The sequence below is a fragment of the Geotrypetes seraphini genome, chromosome 2 (assembly GCF_902459505.1).
Source record: "Geotrypetes seraphini chromosome 2, aGeoSer1.1, whole genome shotgun sequence".
Classification (NCBI taxonomy): Eukaryota; Metazoa; Chordata; class Amphibia; order Gymnophiona; family Dermophiidae; genus Geotrypetes; species Geotrypetes seraphini.
Window position 1 is genome coordinate 259,460,013 of NC_047085.1, and position 14,478 is coordinate 259,474,490.

The following is a 14,478-nucleotide window of genomic DNA, read 5'->3' on the forward strand; positions in this document are numbered from 1 at the left end:
ACAGGAGGAGGTTTGAGAGGAGGGTTGACATGAAAAAGCCCTTTCATAAATTTGGAAACCACAGGATGAGCAGACAAAGGTTTCCCTTGTAGAGGCTGATGGAAAGCCGCAATAGCACTCAGGTGGACTCGTATAGAGGTAGACTTGAGGCCAGACTGGGACAGGTGTAGAAGATAATCCAATACAGAAGATAGGGAAGCTCGCTGAGGTTCCGTGGCATTGGAAATACACCAGGAAGAGAATCTAGTCCATTTTTGGGAATAGCATTGTCGAGTAGCAGGCTTCCTGGAAGCCTCCAAGACCTCCCTCACTGCTTGAGAGAACTGGTGAGGAGTTATGTTGAAAGGAACCAAGCTGTCAGGTGGAGGGACTGCAGATTGGGATGAAGTAGTGAACCTTGATGTTGAGTGAGTAGTGAAGGAAACACTGGAAGAAGTACTGGCTCCCTGCTGCTGAGTTGAAGTAGAAGGGAGAACCAAGGTTGTCTGGGCCACCGAGGAGCAATCAGAATCATGGTGGCATGGTCTAATCTCAATTTGACTAGAGTCTTTTGAATGAGAGGAAAAGGAGGAAACGCATATAGGAAACGTTTGCTCCAATCCAGCAGAAAAGCATCTGCCTCTAGGCGATGAGGAGTGTAGATCCTGGAGCAAAATTGAGGCAGCTTGAAGTTGTGGGGGGCTGCAAAGAGGTCTATCTGAGGTGTCCCCCACTGAGCAAAGATCTGATGAAGGGGGTCGGAGTGGAGCGTCCATTCGTGAGGTTGAAGTAGACGACTCAATTTGTCTGCCAAGACGTTGTCCTTCCCCTGAATGTAGACTGCTCTGAGGAAGGTGTTGTGGCGAACCGCCCAATCCCAGACTCGAAGAGCTTCCCGACAAAGAGGGGCCGAGCCCGTGCCCCCTTGTTTGTTGACATAATACATGGCGACCTGATTGTCTGTGCGAATAAGGACCACCATGTCGTGAAGCAGATGTTGAAAAGCTTGGAGAGCATTGAAGATGGCCCTGAGCTCCAGAAGATTGATTTGATGGAGTCGTTCCGCACTGGTCCAGAACCCCTGAGTGCGAAGACCATCCAGATGGGCCCCCCATGCATAGTTCGATGAATCGGTCGTTAGAACTTTCTGATGGGGAGGAGAATGAAACAGCAAACCTCTGGATAGATTCGAAGAGGTCATCCACCAGAGAAGAGACTGCCGTAGAGCAGGAGTGACCACAATGTGACGAGATAACGGGTCGGACACCTGAGTCCACTGAGATGCCAGAGTCCATTGAGGGATCCTGAGATGTAGTCTGGCAAAAGGCGTCACATGAACTGTAGATGCCATGTGGCCTAAAAGGACCATCATGTGTCTCGCTGAGATGGATTGGCGAGAAGACACTGACTGGCAGAGTAGAAGGAGAGCATGTAAGCGTGGAGGAGGAAGGAATGCTCGAAGTTGAATGGTATCCAGGACAGCCCCTATGAAGGGGAGAGACTGGGTGGGCTGAAGATGGGACTTTGGAAAGTTGATCTCGAAGCCCAAGCTCTGCAGAAAACAAATGGTAGTCAAGGTCGCCGAAATGACCTTGGGAGCGGACGGGGCCTTGATGAGCCAGTCGTCGAGGTATGGGAACACCTGGAGACCCATGTTCCGGAGTGCAGCGGCCACCACTACCAGACACTTCGTGAAGACTCTGGGCGACGAAGATAGGCCGAAGGGAAGCACTCGATACTGCAGATGCAGATGTCCCACCCGGAATCTGAGGAACTTGCGGGAGGCCGGATGAATCGGGATGTGAGTGTAGGCCTCCTTGAGATCCAGAGAGCATAACCAATCGTTCTGCTCGATTAGGGGATAAAGAGAGGCAAGGGTCAGCATGCGGAACCGTTCCCTGACCAAAAACTTGTTGAGGACCCGAAGGTCCAAAATGGGACGCAGATCGCCCGTCTTCTTCGGGACCAGGAAGTACCGGGAGTAAAACCCCTGGTTTTGTTGATCCACCGGTACCGGCTCGACGGCCCGAAGCCGGAGTAAAGCCTGAGCTTCCTGGAGAAGAAGAGCGGTCTGTGTGGAGTTGGAAGGATACTCTCTTGGAGGATGGTCCGGGGGGACCCGTTGGAAATGAAGAGAGTATCCCTCTCTTACGATGGAGAGGACCCAGAGGTCCGTGGTGATCGCCTCCCATCGATGACAAAAATGATGGAGGCGACCCCCTATGGGAAAATATGGGGTAGACAGAACGAGATCGGTTATGCTCCCTGGAGGAGAGTCAAAAAGGCTGAGTAGCCTTGGGAGCAGCCGGCATCTGAGGCTTTTGCTGAGTCTTCTGAGGCGGCTGTCGCTTTGCAGGCTGTCTCGCAGGAGGGGCCTGCCTCGGTTGATAACGCCTTTGGTAGATTATAGGCGGTCTAGAAGGACGAGACTGTTGTGGTTTAGGCTTAGGCCTCATGATAGACTGGAAAGATTTTTCGTGGTCTGACAGTTTTTTAGTAACAGTCTCGACAGACTCATCGAACAGATCCGCTCCCGCACAAGGCACATTTGCAAGTCTGTCTTGGAGATTCGGATCCATATCAATGGTGCGAAGCCAAGCCAGTCGACGCATGGCGACCGAGCAGGCCGCAGCACGAGCCGAGAGCTCGAAAGCATCATAGGAGGATTGCATCAATTGGAGGCGCAACTGGGACAGGGTCGCCACCACCTCCTCAAACTCAAACCGAGCCTCAGCATCGATGAAAGGTGTGAACTTGCGGAGTACCGGCAAGAAAAAATCCAAATAGGACGAGAAGAAAAAATTGTAATTGAGCACTCGAGTCGCCATCATTGAATTTTGATAGATACGTCTACCAAACTTATCCATCGTTCTCCCTTCCCTGCCAGGAGGCACGGAAGCGTAGACTTGGGAGGGGTGCGAACGTTTAAGGGAAGACTCGACTAGGAGGGACTGATGAGAGAGTTGAGCTCCCTCAAACCCCTTGTGGTGCACGATGCGGTATCGAGCATCCAACTTGCTAGGTACCGCAGGTATGGAATACGGTGTCTCCAAACACCGCATGAGAGTCTGGTCAAGTAACTTATGCAGGGGAAGCCGAAGTGTCTCCGCCGGAGGATGAGGTAAATGCATGGTGTCCAGATACTCCTTAGAGTACTTCGACCCAGTATCTAAGGTCACATCCAAGTCATCCGCCATCTGTCTGAGAAAGGATGAAAAGGAAAGTTGGTCCGCCAAGGCCGGCCGGCGAGACAGACTAGAAGACGTGGAAGCCTCCGGTTCCAGGGAGAGCTGGGAGCGGCATGGAGAGTATGAGGTAGATGGTTCTTCATACTCCGGTCCCTCTGGCTGGGATAAATCTGAGGATGAGTATCCCATACGCTGCATTTTCTTCTGTGGAGACACCTCTGAATGACGCGAGGAGTGTCTAGAAGAATGTCGAGATCGATGCCCCTCCCGATGCCGGGATGGGGAACGTGATCTTCGATGCATCGATCGATCCCTTGAAGCCTCGAAGGAATGGATTGGACTCGATGCAGTGGAGCGCATGGGAGGCAACGATGCCGACTCACGCAGTGCCACCCAAGTCTGGTATGGAGTGCGAAAGAACTCCTCCTGCGATGCAGTATGCCCAGGACTCCGATTATCAGGGGCCGATGTAGTACCCTGGTGACGTGGAGGTGTAATGGGCTCTAAAGGCGGCATGTCAGAAAGGGAAGCCCGCCTAGTGGGTTCCGCCGCCCTCCGCCGCTCCCCCTCGTCGAGCAGGGAAATCGAACGACGAGGAGGAGGAGGAGGGGGCGGACCGCTCTCCGGGACCGGGACCGTAGTATCGCCCTGAATATTAGCGATAAGCCTCGGTCCCATCGTCCGCATGAGCTCAACAAATTGAGCTTCGAGCAGGGATTTAAGCGATGCCGATATGGAGGGATCCGCACCGAAAGGGGGTCCTCCTGCACGGTCATCGCGTTCCTTCGTGGTCGAGTGCTTCTGCTTGGTAGCTTTGGGCACTTTTATGACCACGGGAGGAACAGTGGAAGGCGGTACCTGAACCGAGGAGACGGGAGCAGGAACCGATGCTGAACTCGATGCAGAAGCCGGTGTGAACGATGCTGGCTTCACGATGCTCGATGCATGAGTCGCAGATGCAGGCTTCGAACAGACCGGTGAAACATCTGTCGAGGTCGAAGCAGATGGCTCCTTAGAAGACTCCATCTTAAACATGGACTCCCAAAGTAAGCAGCGCCGTTTAAAAGAGCGCGCTGTGAGCGTGGAACAAGGCCGGCACGATTTCGGAACGTGTTCTGGACCAAGACACTGAAGACAGCGCCGGTGTGGGTCCGTCAACGAAATCGCACGCTGGCACTTGCTGCACTTTTTAAAACCGGTGATAGGCCGGGACATAGGCCGGAAAAGTGACGTTGCTAGGTCGAAGGAGCTAGGTCGCAGCCACGAGGCCGGCCCGGCCGAACCGCCGGACGAAATAATTGTAACTTTTTTTTTTTTTTTTTTAATAGAAATAAAAGTCAAAGAAAGTAAGTAAAACAATAAAACGCGGGGAAAGAAGGCAAAATACTGAAATTTCAGTCAGCGCAGAATTGAAGAGAACTTCTCAGCTCCGCGGAAAGAAAAGAACTGAGGAGACGCGCCCGGTACATCGGGCGGGAAGGCACTGGCGCATGCGCGGTGCGGGCATCTCGAAACTTCTGAGTTTCTTCAAGCAAGACATGCTTGCAAGATGTCCGTATCGGGGCTCTGTCGGATGACATCACCCACTAGTGAGAATACCTGCCTGCTTGTCCTGGGATAATGTGGCTTCCAATTGACAACCTTCATTGCGATGGCTGTGTTAGTAAGTGGAGAAAATACCCTGGGTGACACTGAAAGCAAGCTCATAGCACTGCAGTTCCAACAGACCTACAAGCCTAGAGTAAGAAGCTGCAAGGCCAGACAGCATGGAAGTGCACTGCACAGAACCTACTCATATATCCAATCTGATGTAAATATGCCATTTTTCACACCTGCTTCTACCTGTAACAACTAAAATGCATAACCTATAACTGTTTGAATTAACGGCAGCTGCTTACCAGAGGATTGATGCTCTTGTCCGATAGATCATAGTCTGTTGAGGCATTGTTTTTTATTATTTTGCCATCCTTGTTATGATATCCCTTGCCGATCTTGTAAATCTGAGGGGAAGAGAGGAAATGCATTTGAGTTAAGGGAAGAACTTGGGGCTGGATTGCAAAATGACCACTTCCAGAATACTTACTTTCTTGTTGATTTCAGTTCGATGATGGTAGCCCTTCTGACCAGCTCGGGCAACTGAGAATGCCACACGAGCAGGATGCCAGGCACCAATACAGGCAACTTTACGAAGACCCCTGTGGGTCTTACGGGGCAGCTTCTTTGTGTGCCAGCGGCTGGTGACACCTAGAAATAAAGTAAAGGAAGAAAAGGACAAACTAAGGGATTTGAGATACAAGCTGGCAGTTGACAATTGAAATTCAGATGTGATCCGTTTTCCAGGTGTGTACACTTAAAATATATTACCTGAATTCACAAGTACACAATACTCAAAGGACCAAATCCAAAAATAGTTTTCCTGTTCAACACCCACAGTAAAAAATTTTGGGGTAGAGTGCAGTATGTCCCAACTAAACATTAATTGCAAATACCAAAATACTACTGTTAACCTCTATTTAAAATGCCAACTCTTAACAAATGTATATTACTCAGCTTATTACCTTTCTTAAATGTAATATAAACCCTAAGAGAAATGAGCAACATGAAACTACAATGAAGTGTGGGACATAAATCAAAGTCAGCAGGCTGTAAAATGGAACACAATTAGGAATACGCTAATGTAGGAAATTAAACAAGAGAAAAAGGAAACCAAACTAGTGGCAGAGAAATAAAGGCAATAGAGTTGGTGTTTGTGAAATATAAAAACACTCAAGAGGAGGAGTACAGAAAGGAATATCGAATGAAGCAGAAAAAGCCAAGAGATTAGTCAGGCAAAAGCACAGGTGGAAGAAGATCAAATGACTAGAAAGCAATGTTACTTACCGTAACAGTTGTTATCCAGGGACAGCAGGCAGCTATTCTCACTAGTGGGTGATGTCATCAGACAGAGCCCCGGTACGGACGTCTCACAAGCACGTGTTGCTTGTAGAAACTTAAAAGTTTCTAGACGCCCGCACCGCGCATGCGCCGGTGCCTTCCCGCCCGGAGATCCGGGCGTGTCTCCTCAGTTCAGGTAGCTAGCCTGAGAAGCCAACCCAGGGGAGGTGGGTGGGACGTGAGAATAGCTGCCTGCTGTCCCTGGATAACAACTGTTACGGTAAGTAACATTGCTTTATCCCAGGACAAGCAGGCAGGTATTCTCACTAGTGGGTGACCTCCAAGCTAACCTCAGTGGGATGGAGGGGGAGTTGGCGACTTAAGAGAATAAATTTTTCAATACTGTTTGGCCAAACTGTCCATCCCGTCTGGAGAGACTATCCAGACAATAATGTGAGGTGAATGTGTGAACCGAGGACCAGGTGGCAGCCTTACAAATTTCCTCGATTGGTGTTGATCTGAGGAATGCTACTGAGGCTGCCATTGCTCTGACCTTATGGGCTGTGACCTTACAAGGGAGTGATAATCCAGCCTGGGCATAGCAGAAAGAGATACAAGCCGCCATCCAATTAGAGATGGTGCGCTTTGATACGGGTCTTCCCAACTTATTAGGATCGAAGGAGACAAAAAGTTGAGGAGTGGTTCTGTGTGGCTTGGTGCGATCCAGGTAGAAAGCCAAAGCACGTTTACAGTCTAGAGTGTGAAGGGCCGATTCTCCGTGGTGAGAATGGGGCTTAGGGAAGAATACTGGAAGTACAATGGATTGGTTGAGATGAAATTCGGAGACCACCTTAGGCAGGAATTTCGGGTGAGTGCGGAGGACCACCTTGTCATGATGGAATACTGTGAATGGTGGATCCGCCATCAATGCCTGGAGTTCGCTGACTCTGCGAGCGGACGTAAGGGCTACAAGAAAAAGCACTTTCCAGGTGAGATACTTAAGAGGGGCCCTGTTGAGTGGTTCAAACGGGGGCTTCATGAGACGGGAAAGGACTACATTGAGGTCCCAAACTACTGGGGGTGGTTTGAGAGGAGGGTTAACATGGAAGAGTCCTTTCATAAATCTGGCGACCACCGGATGGGCCGAGAGGGGTTTCCCTTGTAGGGGCTGGTGGAACGCCGCAATAGCGCTCAGGTGGACTCGTATGGATGTAGACTTGAGCCCAGATTGAGATAGGTGTAGGAGATAGTCCAGCACGGAGGATAAGGAAGCTCGCTGAGGTTCCTTTGATTTAGAAACACACCATGAGGAGAATCTAGTCCATTTCTGGGAGTAGCATTGTCGAGTGGCGGGCTTCCTGGAAGCTTCCAAGACCTCCCTCACTTCTTGTGAGAATTGGTGAGGGGTTACGTTGAGAGGAACCAAGCTGTCAGGTGGAGAGACTGCAGGTTGGGATGAAGCAGTGATCCTTGATGTTGAGTAAGTAGTGAAGGAAACACTGGAAGTGGTACTGGTTCCCTGCTGCTGAGTTGAAGTAGGAGGGAGAACCAAGGTTGTCTGGGCCACCGAGGAGCTATTAGAATCATGGTAGCCCGTTCGAGTTTCAGCTTGACCAGAGTCTTCTGGATCAGCGGGAATGGTGGGAACGCATATAGAAATCGTTTCCCCCAGTTCAGTAGAAAAGCATCTGCCTCGAGGCGATGAGGAGTGTAGATCCTGGAGCAAAACTGAGGCAGTTTGGAGTTGTGGGGAGCCGCAAAGAGGTCTATCTGAGGCGTCCCCCACTGCATGAAGATTTGGTGAAGGGGGCTGGAATGGAGAGTCCATTCGTGCGGTTGTAGCAGACGGCTTAGTTTGTCTGCTAAGACGTTGTTCTCCCCCTGAATGTAGACAGCTCTGAGGAAGGCGTTGTGGCGCACCGCCCAGTCCCAGACTCGTAGAGCTTCCTGGCAAAGGAGGGCCGAGCCCGTGCCTCCTTGCTTGTTGATATAATACATGGCGGTCTGATTGTCTGTGCGAATGAGGATCACCATGTCGTGAAGTAGGTGTTGGAAGGCTTGGAGCGCATTGAAGATGGCTCTGAGCTCCAGTAGATTGATTTGATGTAGTCTTTCCGCACTGGTCCAGAATCCTTGGGTGCGGAGACCATCCAGGTGGGCCCCCCATGCATAGTTCGACGAATCGGTTGTGAGGACTTTCTGATGGGGGGGAGAGTGCAACAGCAAACCTCTGGATAGATTCGAAGAGGTCATCCACCAAAGTAGAGACTGCCGAAGAGCAGGTGTGACTAAGATGTGTTTGGTTAGTGGATCGGACGTCTGATTCCACTGTGATGCCAGGGTCCACTGGGGGATCCTGAGATGGAGTCTGGCGAAGGGTGTCACATGTACTGTGGAGGCCATATGGCCCAGGAGCACCATCAGTTGTCTCGCCGGTAGGGTTTGGCGAGTAGACACCGACTGGCAGAGATGGAGAAGGGACTCCATGCGTTGCAGAGGCAGGAATGCTCGGAGTCGAGTGGTGTCCAGGACCGCTCTGATGAAGGGGAGGGACTGGGTGGGTTGTAGATGAGACTTGGAAAAGTTGATCTCGAAGCCCAAATTCTGGAGGAAGTAGGTTGTAGCCAAGACCGCCGAAGTGACCTCTGGGGCTGACGGGGCCTTGATGAGCCAGTCGTCGAGGTATGGGAACACCTGTAGGCCCCTGTCTCGGAGTGCCGCGGCCACTACCACCAGGCAATTTGTGAAGACTCTGGGGGACGAAGAGAGGCCGAATGGTAGCACTCGATACTGTAGGTGCAGATTTCCCACTCGAAATCTGAGGAACTTTCGGGAGGCCGGGTGAATGGGGATGTGAGTGTAGGCCTCCTTGAGATCCAGGGAGCATAACCAGTCGTTCTGCTCGAGGAGGGGGTATAGAGAAGCCAAAGTCAACATGCGAAACTTCTCTTTGACCAGGAACTTGTTGAGGGCCCGAAGGTCTAAAATGGGTCGCAGGTCGCCCGTTTTCTTCGGGACGAGGAAGTACCGGGAGTAAAACCCTCGGTTCAACTGGTCTGACGGGACCGGCTCGACGGCCCGAAGCTGAAGTAAGGTTTGGACTTCCTGAAGAAGAAGGGCGGTCTGTGTCGAGCTTGAAGGATACTCTCTTGGAGGATGGTCCGGGGGGACCCGGTGGAAGTGAAGAGAGTATCCTTCTCTTATGATGGTAAGGACCCATAGGTCCGTGGTTATGGCCTCCCATCGATGGTAAAAGAGATGGAGGCGGCCCCCTATGGGAGAGGCTGAGGGGTGCAGAACGGTGTCGGTTATGCTCCCCGGAGGGGAGTCAAAAGGGCTGGGGAGCCTTGGGTGCAGCCGGTGGCTGAGGTTTTTGCTGAGACTTCTGGGGAGATTGTCTCTTCGCAGGTTGTCTCGCAGCGGGCGTTTGTCTGGGCATGTAACGCCGCTGGTAAATCAGGGGTGGCCTGGAAGGTCGAGACTGTTGAGGTTTGGGTTTGGGCCGCAGGATGGATTGAAAAGATTTTTCATGATCCGACAGCTTCTTGGTAACCGTTTCGATAGATTCATCGAACAGGTCAGCTCCCGCACATGGTACGTTGGCGAGTCTGTCCTGGAGGTTGGGATCCATATCGATTGTACGGAGCCATGCCAGGCGACGCATGGCTACCGCGCTTGCGGCAGCACGTGCCGAGAGTTCGAATGCATCGAAGGAGGATTGCATCAGCTGGAGGCGTAATTGGGAGAGGGAGGCTACCACTTCCTCGAACTGAGCTTGGGTGTCTATGAACGGAGTGAACTTGCGGAGCACCGGCAAGAAGAACTCCAGATAGGAAGAGAAAAAGAAATTGTAGTTAAGCACCCGTGATGCCATCATGGAGTTTTGATAGAATTTTCTACCAAATTTGTCCATCGTTCTCCCCTCTCGGCCCGGCGGTACAGAGGCGTAGACCTGAGAGCGTTTAAGAGAGGACTCAACCAGTAGGGATTGGTGGGAGAGTTGAGGGCCCTCAAACCCTTTATGGTGCACGATGCGGTATCGAGCATCGAGTTTGCTGGGAATCGCCGGTATGGAGTACGGTGTTTCGAAACACTGCATGAAGGTCTGATCCAGCAATTTATGCAGGGGGAGCCGAAGCGACTCCGTTGGAGGGTTAGGTAAATACATGGTGTCCAGATACTCTTTGGAGTATCAGGAGCCCGTGTCAAGGGTCACATCCAGATCATCCGCCATTTGTCGGAGGAATGATGAGAAAGACAATTGATCCGCCAGCGTCGGTCTGTGGGACGGGCTGGAGGAGGAAGAGGCCTCCGGATCCATGGACATCGGGGAGTGGCAAGGAGAATCGGGTACGGGTGTCTCCTCGTACTCCGGTCCCTCCGGAGGGGACACCTCCGAGGAGGAGTATCCCATATGTTGCAGTTTTTTCTGCGGTGACACCTCCGAGTGGCGTGAAGAGTGCCAGGATGAGTGTCTTGATCGGTGCCCGTCTCGGTGGCGGGACGGGGATCGGGATCGTCTGTGCATCGCATGGTCTCCCGAGGCCCCCAAGAGGTGGATAGGGCTGGAAGCGGTGGATCGCAACTGGGGTTGCGATGCGGATTCTTGCGATGCTACCCAAGTCTGGTAAGGAGTACGGAAGAACTCTTCCTGACTATGCCCAGGGCTTTGAGTATCGATCGGAGGTCTGGTCCCATGTTGGCGCGGAGGCGTAATGGGCTCTAATGGCGGCATATCGGTAAGCGAGGCTTGCCGCATGGGCATCGCCGCCCTCCCCCGCTCGTCCTCGTCGGTTTTCGAGGTCGAACGGCGTGGAGGAGGGGGAGGGGGCGGACCGCCCCTTTGGACCGGTACCGGGAGGTCACCCTGTATGGCAGCGATGAGCCCGGGTCCGATGGTCTGCATGAGCTCAACGAATTGAGCTTCCAGCATGGACCGTAGCGAAGCCGATAAGGAGGGATCCGCACCGAAAGGGGGTCCTCCTGCACGGTCATCGCGCTCCTTCGAGGTCGAGTGCTTCTGCTTAGTAGCTTTCGGCACTTTGATGACCACTGGTGGTACTGTGGAAGGAAGAGGTACCTGAACCGAGGAGACCGGGGCAGGCACCGACGTCGAGCTCGTGGATGTTGTCGGGATGAACGATGCCGGTTTCACCACACTCGATGCAGGAGGGGTCGATACCGGTTTCGCCCGAACCGGGGAGGTATCAGATGAAGTGGAGGCTGAAGGATCCTTAGCTGCGTCCATCTTGAACATCGATTCCCACAACAGGCAACGCCGTTTGAATGAGCGTGCCGTAAGGGTAGAGCAAGGCCTGCACGATTTCGGAATGTGGTCAGGACCCAAACACTGCAAACAGCGCCGGTGAGGGTCCGTGAGTGAAATCGCGCGTTGGCACTTGCTGCACTTTTTAAACCCGGTGATTGGCCGGGACATAGGCCGGAAAATCTCCGCCGCGAGGTCGAAGCCTGTGGGCCTGAGCCACGTGGCCGGCCCGTTCGACCCGCCGGAGGAAATAATCTTTTTTTTTTTTTAAACTGAAAAAGAAATGTACTGTTAACTATAATTAAAAGAAAGCGAAAAACGCGGACAAGGAAGGCAAATTTAACTGAATTCAGCTAGCGCATGATGAAGTTGAACTTCTCAGCTCCGCGGAAAGAAAAGAACTGAGGAGACACGCCTGGATCTCCGGGCGGGAAGGCACCGGCGCATGCGCGGTGCGGGCGTCTAGAAACTTTTAAGTTTCTACAAGCAACACGTGCTTGTGAGACGTCCGTACTGGGGCTCTGTCTGATGACATCACCCACTAGTGAGAATACCTGCCTGCTTGTCCTGGGATAAATATAAAAAAGAGAGACAAAAATGTTTTCAGGTATATTAATGAGAGGAAAACAAAAAATGGAATTGCAATACTGAAAAAAGCCATGAAATGCTATGTGGAGAGCAATGAGGAAAAAGCAAACATGCTATACAAATACTATACTTTTGTTCTGTGTTCACAGAAAAAAATCCTGGAGACGGACCGCGATTGCCTGGCAAAGTAAGTGAGAGCAGAGTGGATACTGCCCGTTCAAGAACAAAAAGTGTTTTATGAACTTGAAAAACTGAAGGTGGACCAAGCCACAGGACCGGACAGGATCCATCCCAAGATACTGAGAAAGCTCAGATAGGTTCCGGCAGGTCCTCTTAAAAATTTGTTCAATAAATCTTTAGATCTCCCGGAACTGGAGAACAGCAGATGTGGTCCCACTTCACAAAAGTGATTACTGAGATGCTGAAGGACAGGCTAGTGAATTTCTTAGAATCTAATGGATTACACCAGTGTTCTTCAGCCACTGGTCCATGGTGCGATCGATGCGGCGTTGTCTTCGGGCCGGCTCCCTCTTCCTCAGTGTTGCAGTGCACAAAGCCGTGGGCAGAGTCTCCTATGCATGTCCTGCGCCTGAACTGGAAGCCTTCTCTCTGACGTAGCAATGTCAGAAGGAAGGCTTCCAGATGAGACGCGGGATGCGCGAGGAACCTCTGCCCATGGCTTTGAGCACTGCAGCACTGAGGAAGAGGGAACCGGCCCAAAGCTAACACCAGAAGGATGGCATAAAACAGCCAGGCAGGAGTAGGCCAGAAGGCAAGGCACAGCATGGAGGGAGGGAGACAATAACAGTAAGGGGAATGATTTTATGTTTGAATTTAGCAATTGATTTACATCTGCTGTCTGTTCAAAAAGAAATGCATTTGTTTCTTTTCCTCTGGGGTTGAACTGCATGCGGAGTTTTGCACCTTAGGGTTTGTTTGTATATATTAGTACTTTTAGTTTTTGGTCCTGTATTTGCATGGGGTTATCTGTGTTCTGGTAGGAATGAATATTGAGAAGCATACTGTGTGCTTTGTATAGTTTAATTTTGTGGTTAACCATAATGTGTTAATATGATATATCAGTAAAACATCCCCTATACCAGGGGTGCCCACACTTTTTGGGCTTGCGAGCTATTTTTAAAATGACCAAGTCAAAATGATCTACCAACAATAAAATTTAAAAAAAAACACAAAGCACACTGTACGCATAGAAAATGTTAATCATCATTCCTATTCCAGGGTTTTTCAAATAGGTCAAAGCAGATGACTCTATGCACTGTCACCTCACTAACAACCATACAAAAACAGACAAATACCCCCCTCCCTTTTTACTAAACCACGATAGCAGTTTTTAGCGCAGGGAGCTGCGCTGAATGCCCAGCGCTGCTCTCGACGCTCATAGGCTCCCTGCGCTAAAAACCTCTATTGCGGTTTATTAAAAGGGGACTACAGTGTAAAACATAGACAGCAGATATAAATTCAGATACATTTTTTGATCACTAAATTTAAAATAAAATCATTTTTCCTACCTTGTCTGGTGATTTCATGAGTCTCTGGTTGCACTTTGTTCTTCTGACTGTGCATCCAATATTTCTTCCCTTCTTTCAGCCTCCTGTATGCTTTCTCTCTTCCTGACCTCATTCCCTCCCCCAACTTTTTCTTCCTCTCTCCCTGCCCCCCTCCCCTTTCTTTCTCCCGCGGAGATCTAACAAACTTTGAAGGGTCTGGCAAAAAGCCTGCTGCTTCCACGCCACCTGCGAGGGAGAAGCTAGAAAACGGTCTGGCAAGGACCAGGCAAGCTCTAGAGCATAGCCGTCCTGAATCACCTCCAGAACCCACTGATCGGACATGATGTCTGCCCACTTTGGATAAAATTCTCGCAACCATGCGCCAACCGAAGCCAAAACGAGCGCTGGCAAGGAGTCATTGTGCAGGACAGCCAGCAGGGGCGCTACCTGAACACTGGTGGGTCCCACGAATGGACTGCATGTGCTGGGAAAATCTGCCTCTAGAGAGCCCAGAAGATGGAAAAGAGGCAACCCCTCTACCAGAGCAGAAGCGGCAGAAATCACACCCACGAGCAGCGCCACCTCGAACCAGTGGCCTAGGCCTACCCTCAGGCAAAACGAGACACTGGGAATCAGTGAGAGTCTGAATCAACCTGTCCAGGTCCACACTGAACAAGAAAGATCATTTAAAAGGAAACTATCAACCTAGCTTTGAACGCCAAATCCACCAACCAAGCGCAAAACCACAAGGTAAAGCACGCTGCCACTCCCAAGGCCAAAGAGTTGGCAGAAGCTCGCAAGAGGTCATACATGGCATCTGAGAGATAAGAAGCACGCCCGAGCCACTAGCTCGCCACACATCACCACCTGGACCGATAGAGCTGTCACAGCAAAACTATGTTTAAGGAGGGACTCCAACTTATGATCCTCCAGGTCCTGCAAGACCGCACTGCCCTCAACAGGCACGGCATGCCTCTTAGAAATGGCCGAGACCACCGAAACCACTACGGGTGTCTTCAAAGTGTCCCTATCCCCTTAAAAATGGGATACAGGCGGGCCATAGAGCGCATAAAAC

At 51.2% G+C, this 14,478-nt stretch overlaps 1 protein-coding gene across 1 annotated transcript in view; it reads right to left on the bottom strand.

Moving 5' to 3' along the window:
- Nucleotides 1-14,478, bottom strand: part of RPL3 (ribosomal protein L3) — a 52,895-nt gene that overhangs the window by 17,156 nt on the left and 21,261 nt on the right. The window contains exons 6-7 of the mRNA XM_033929477.1: nucleotides 5,251-5,411; nucleotides 5,066-5,167 (exon numbers count right to left, since the gene is read on the bottom strand). Of these exons, the coding sequence (XP_033785368.1) occupies nucleotides 5,066-5,167; nucleotides 5,251-5,411 (263 nt within the window). The remainder of the gene's footprint in view (nucleotides 1-5,065; nucleotides 5,168-5,250; nucleotides 5,412-14,478) is intronic.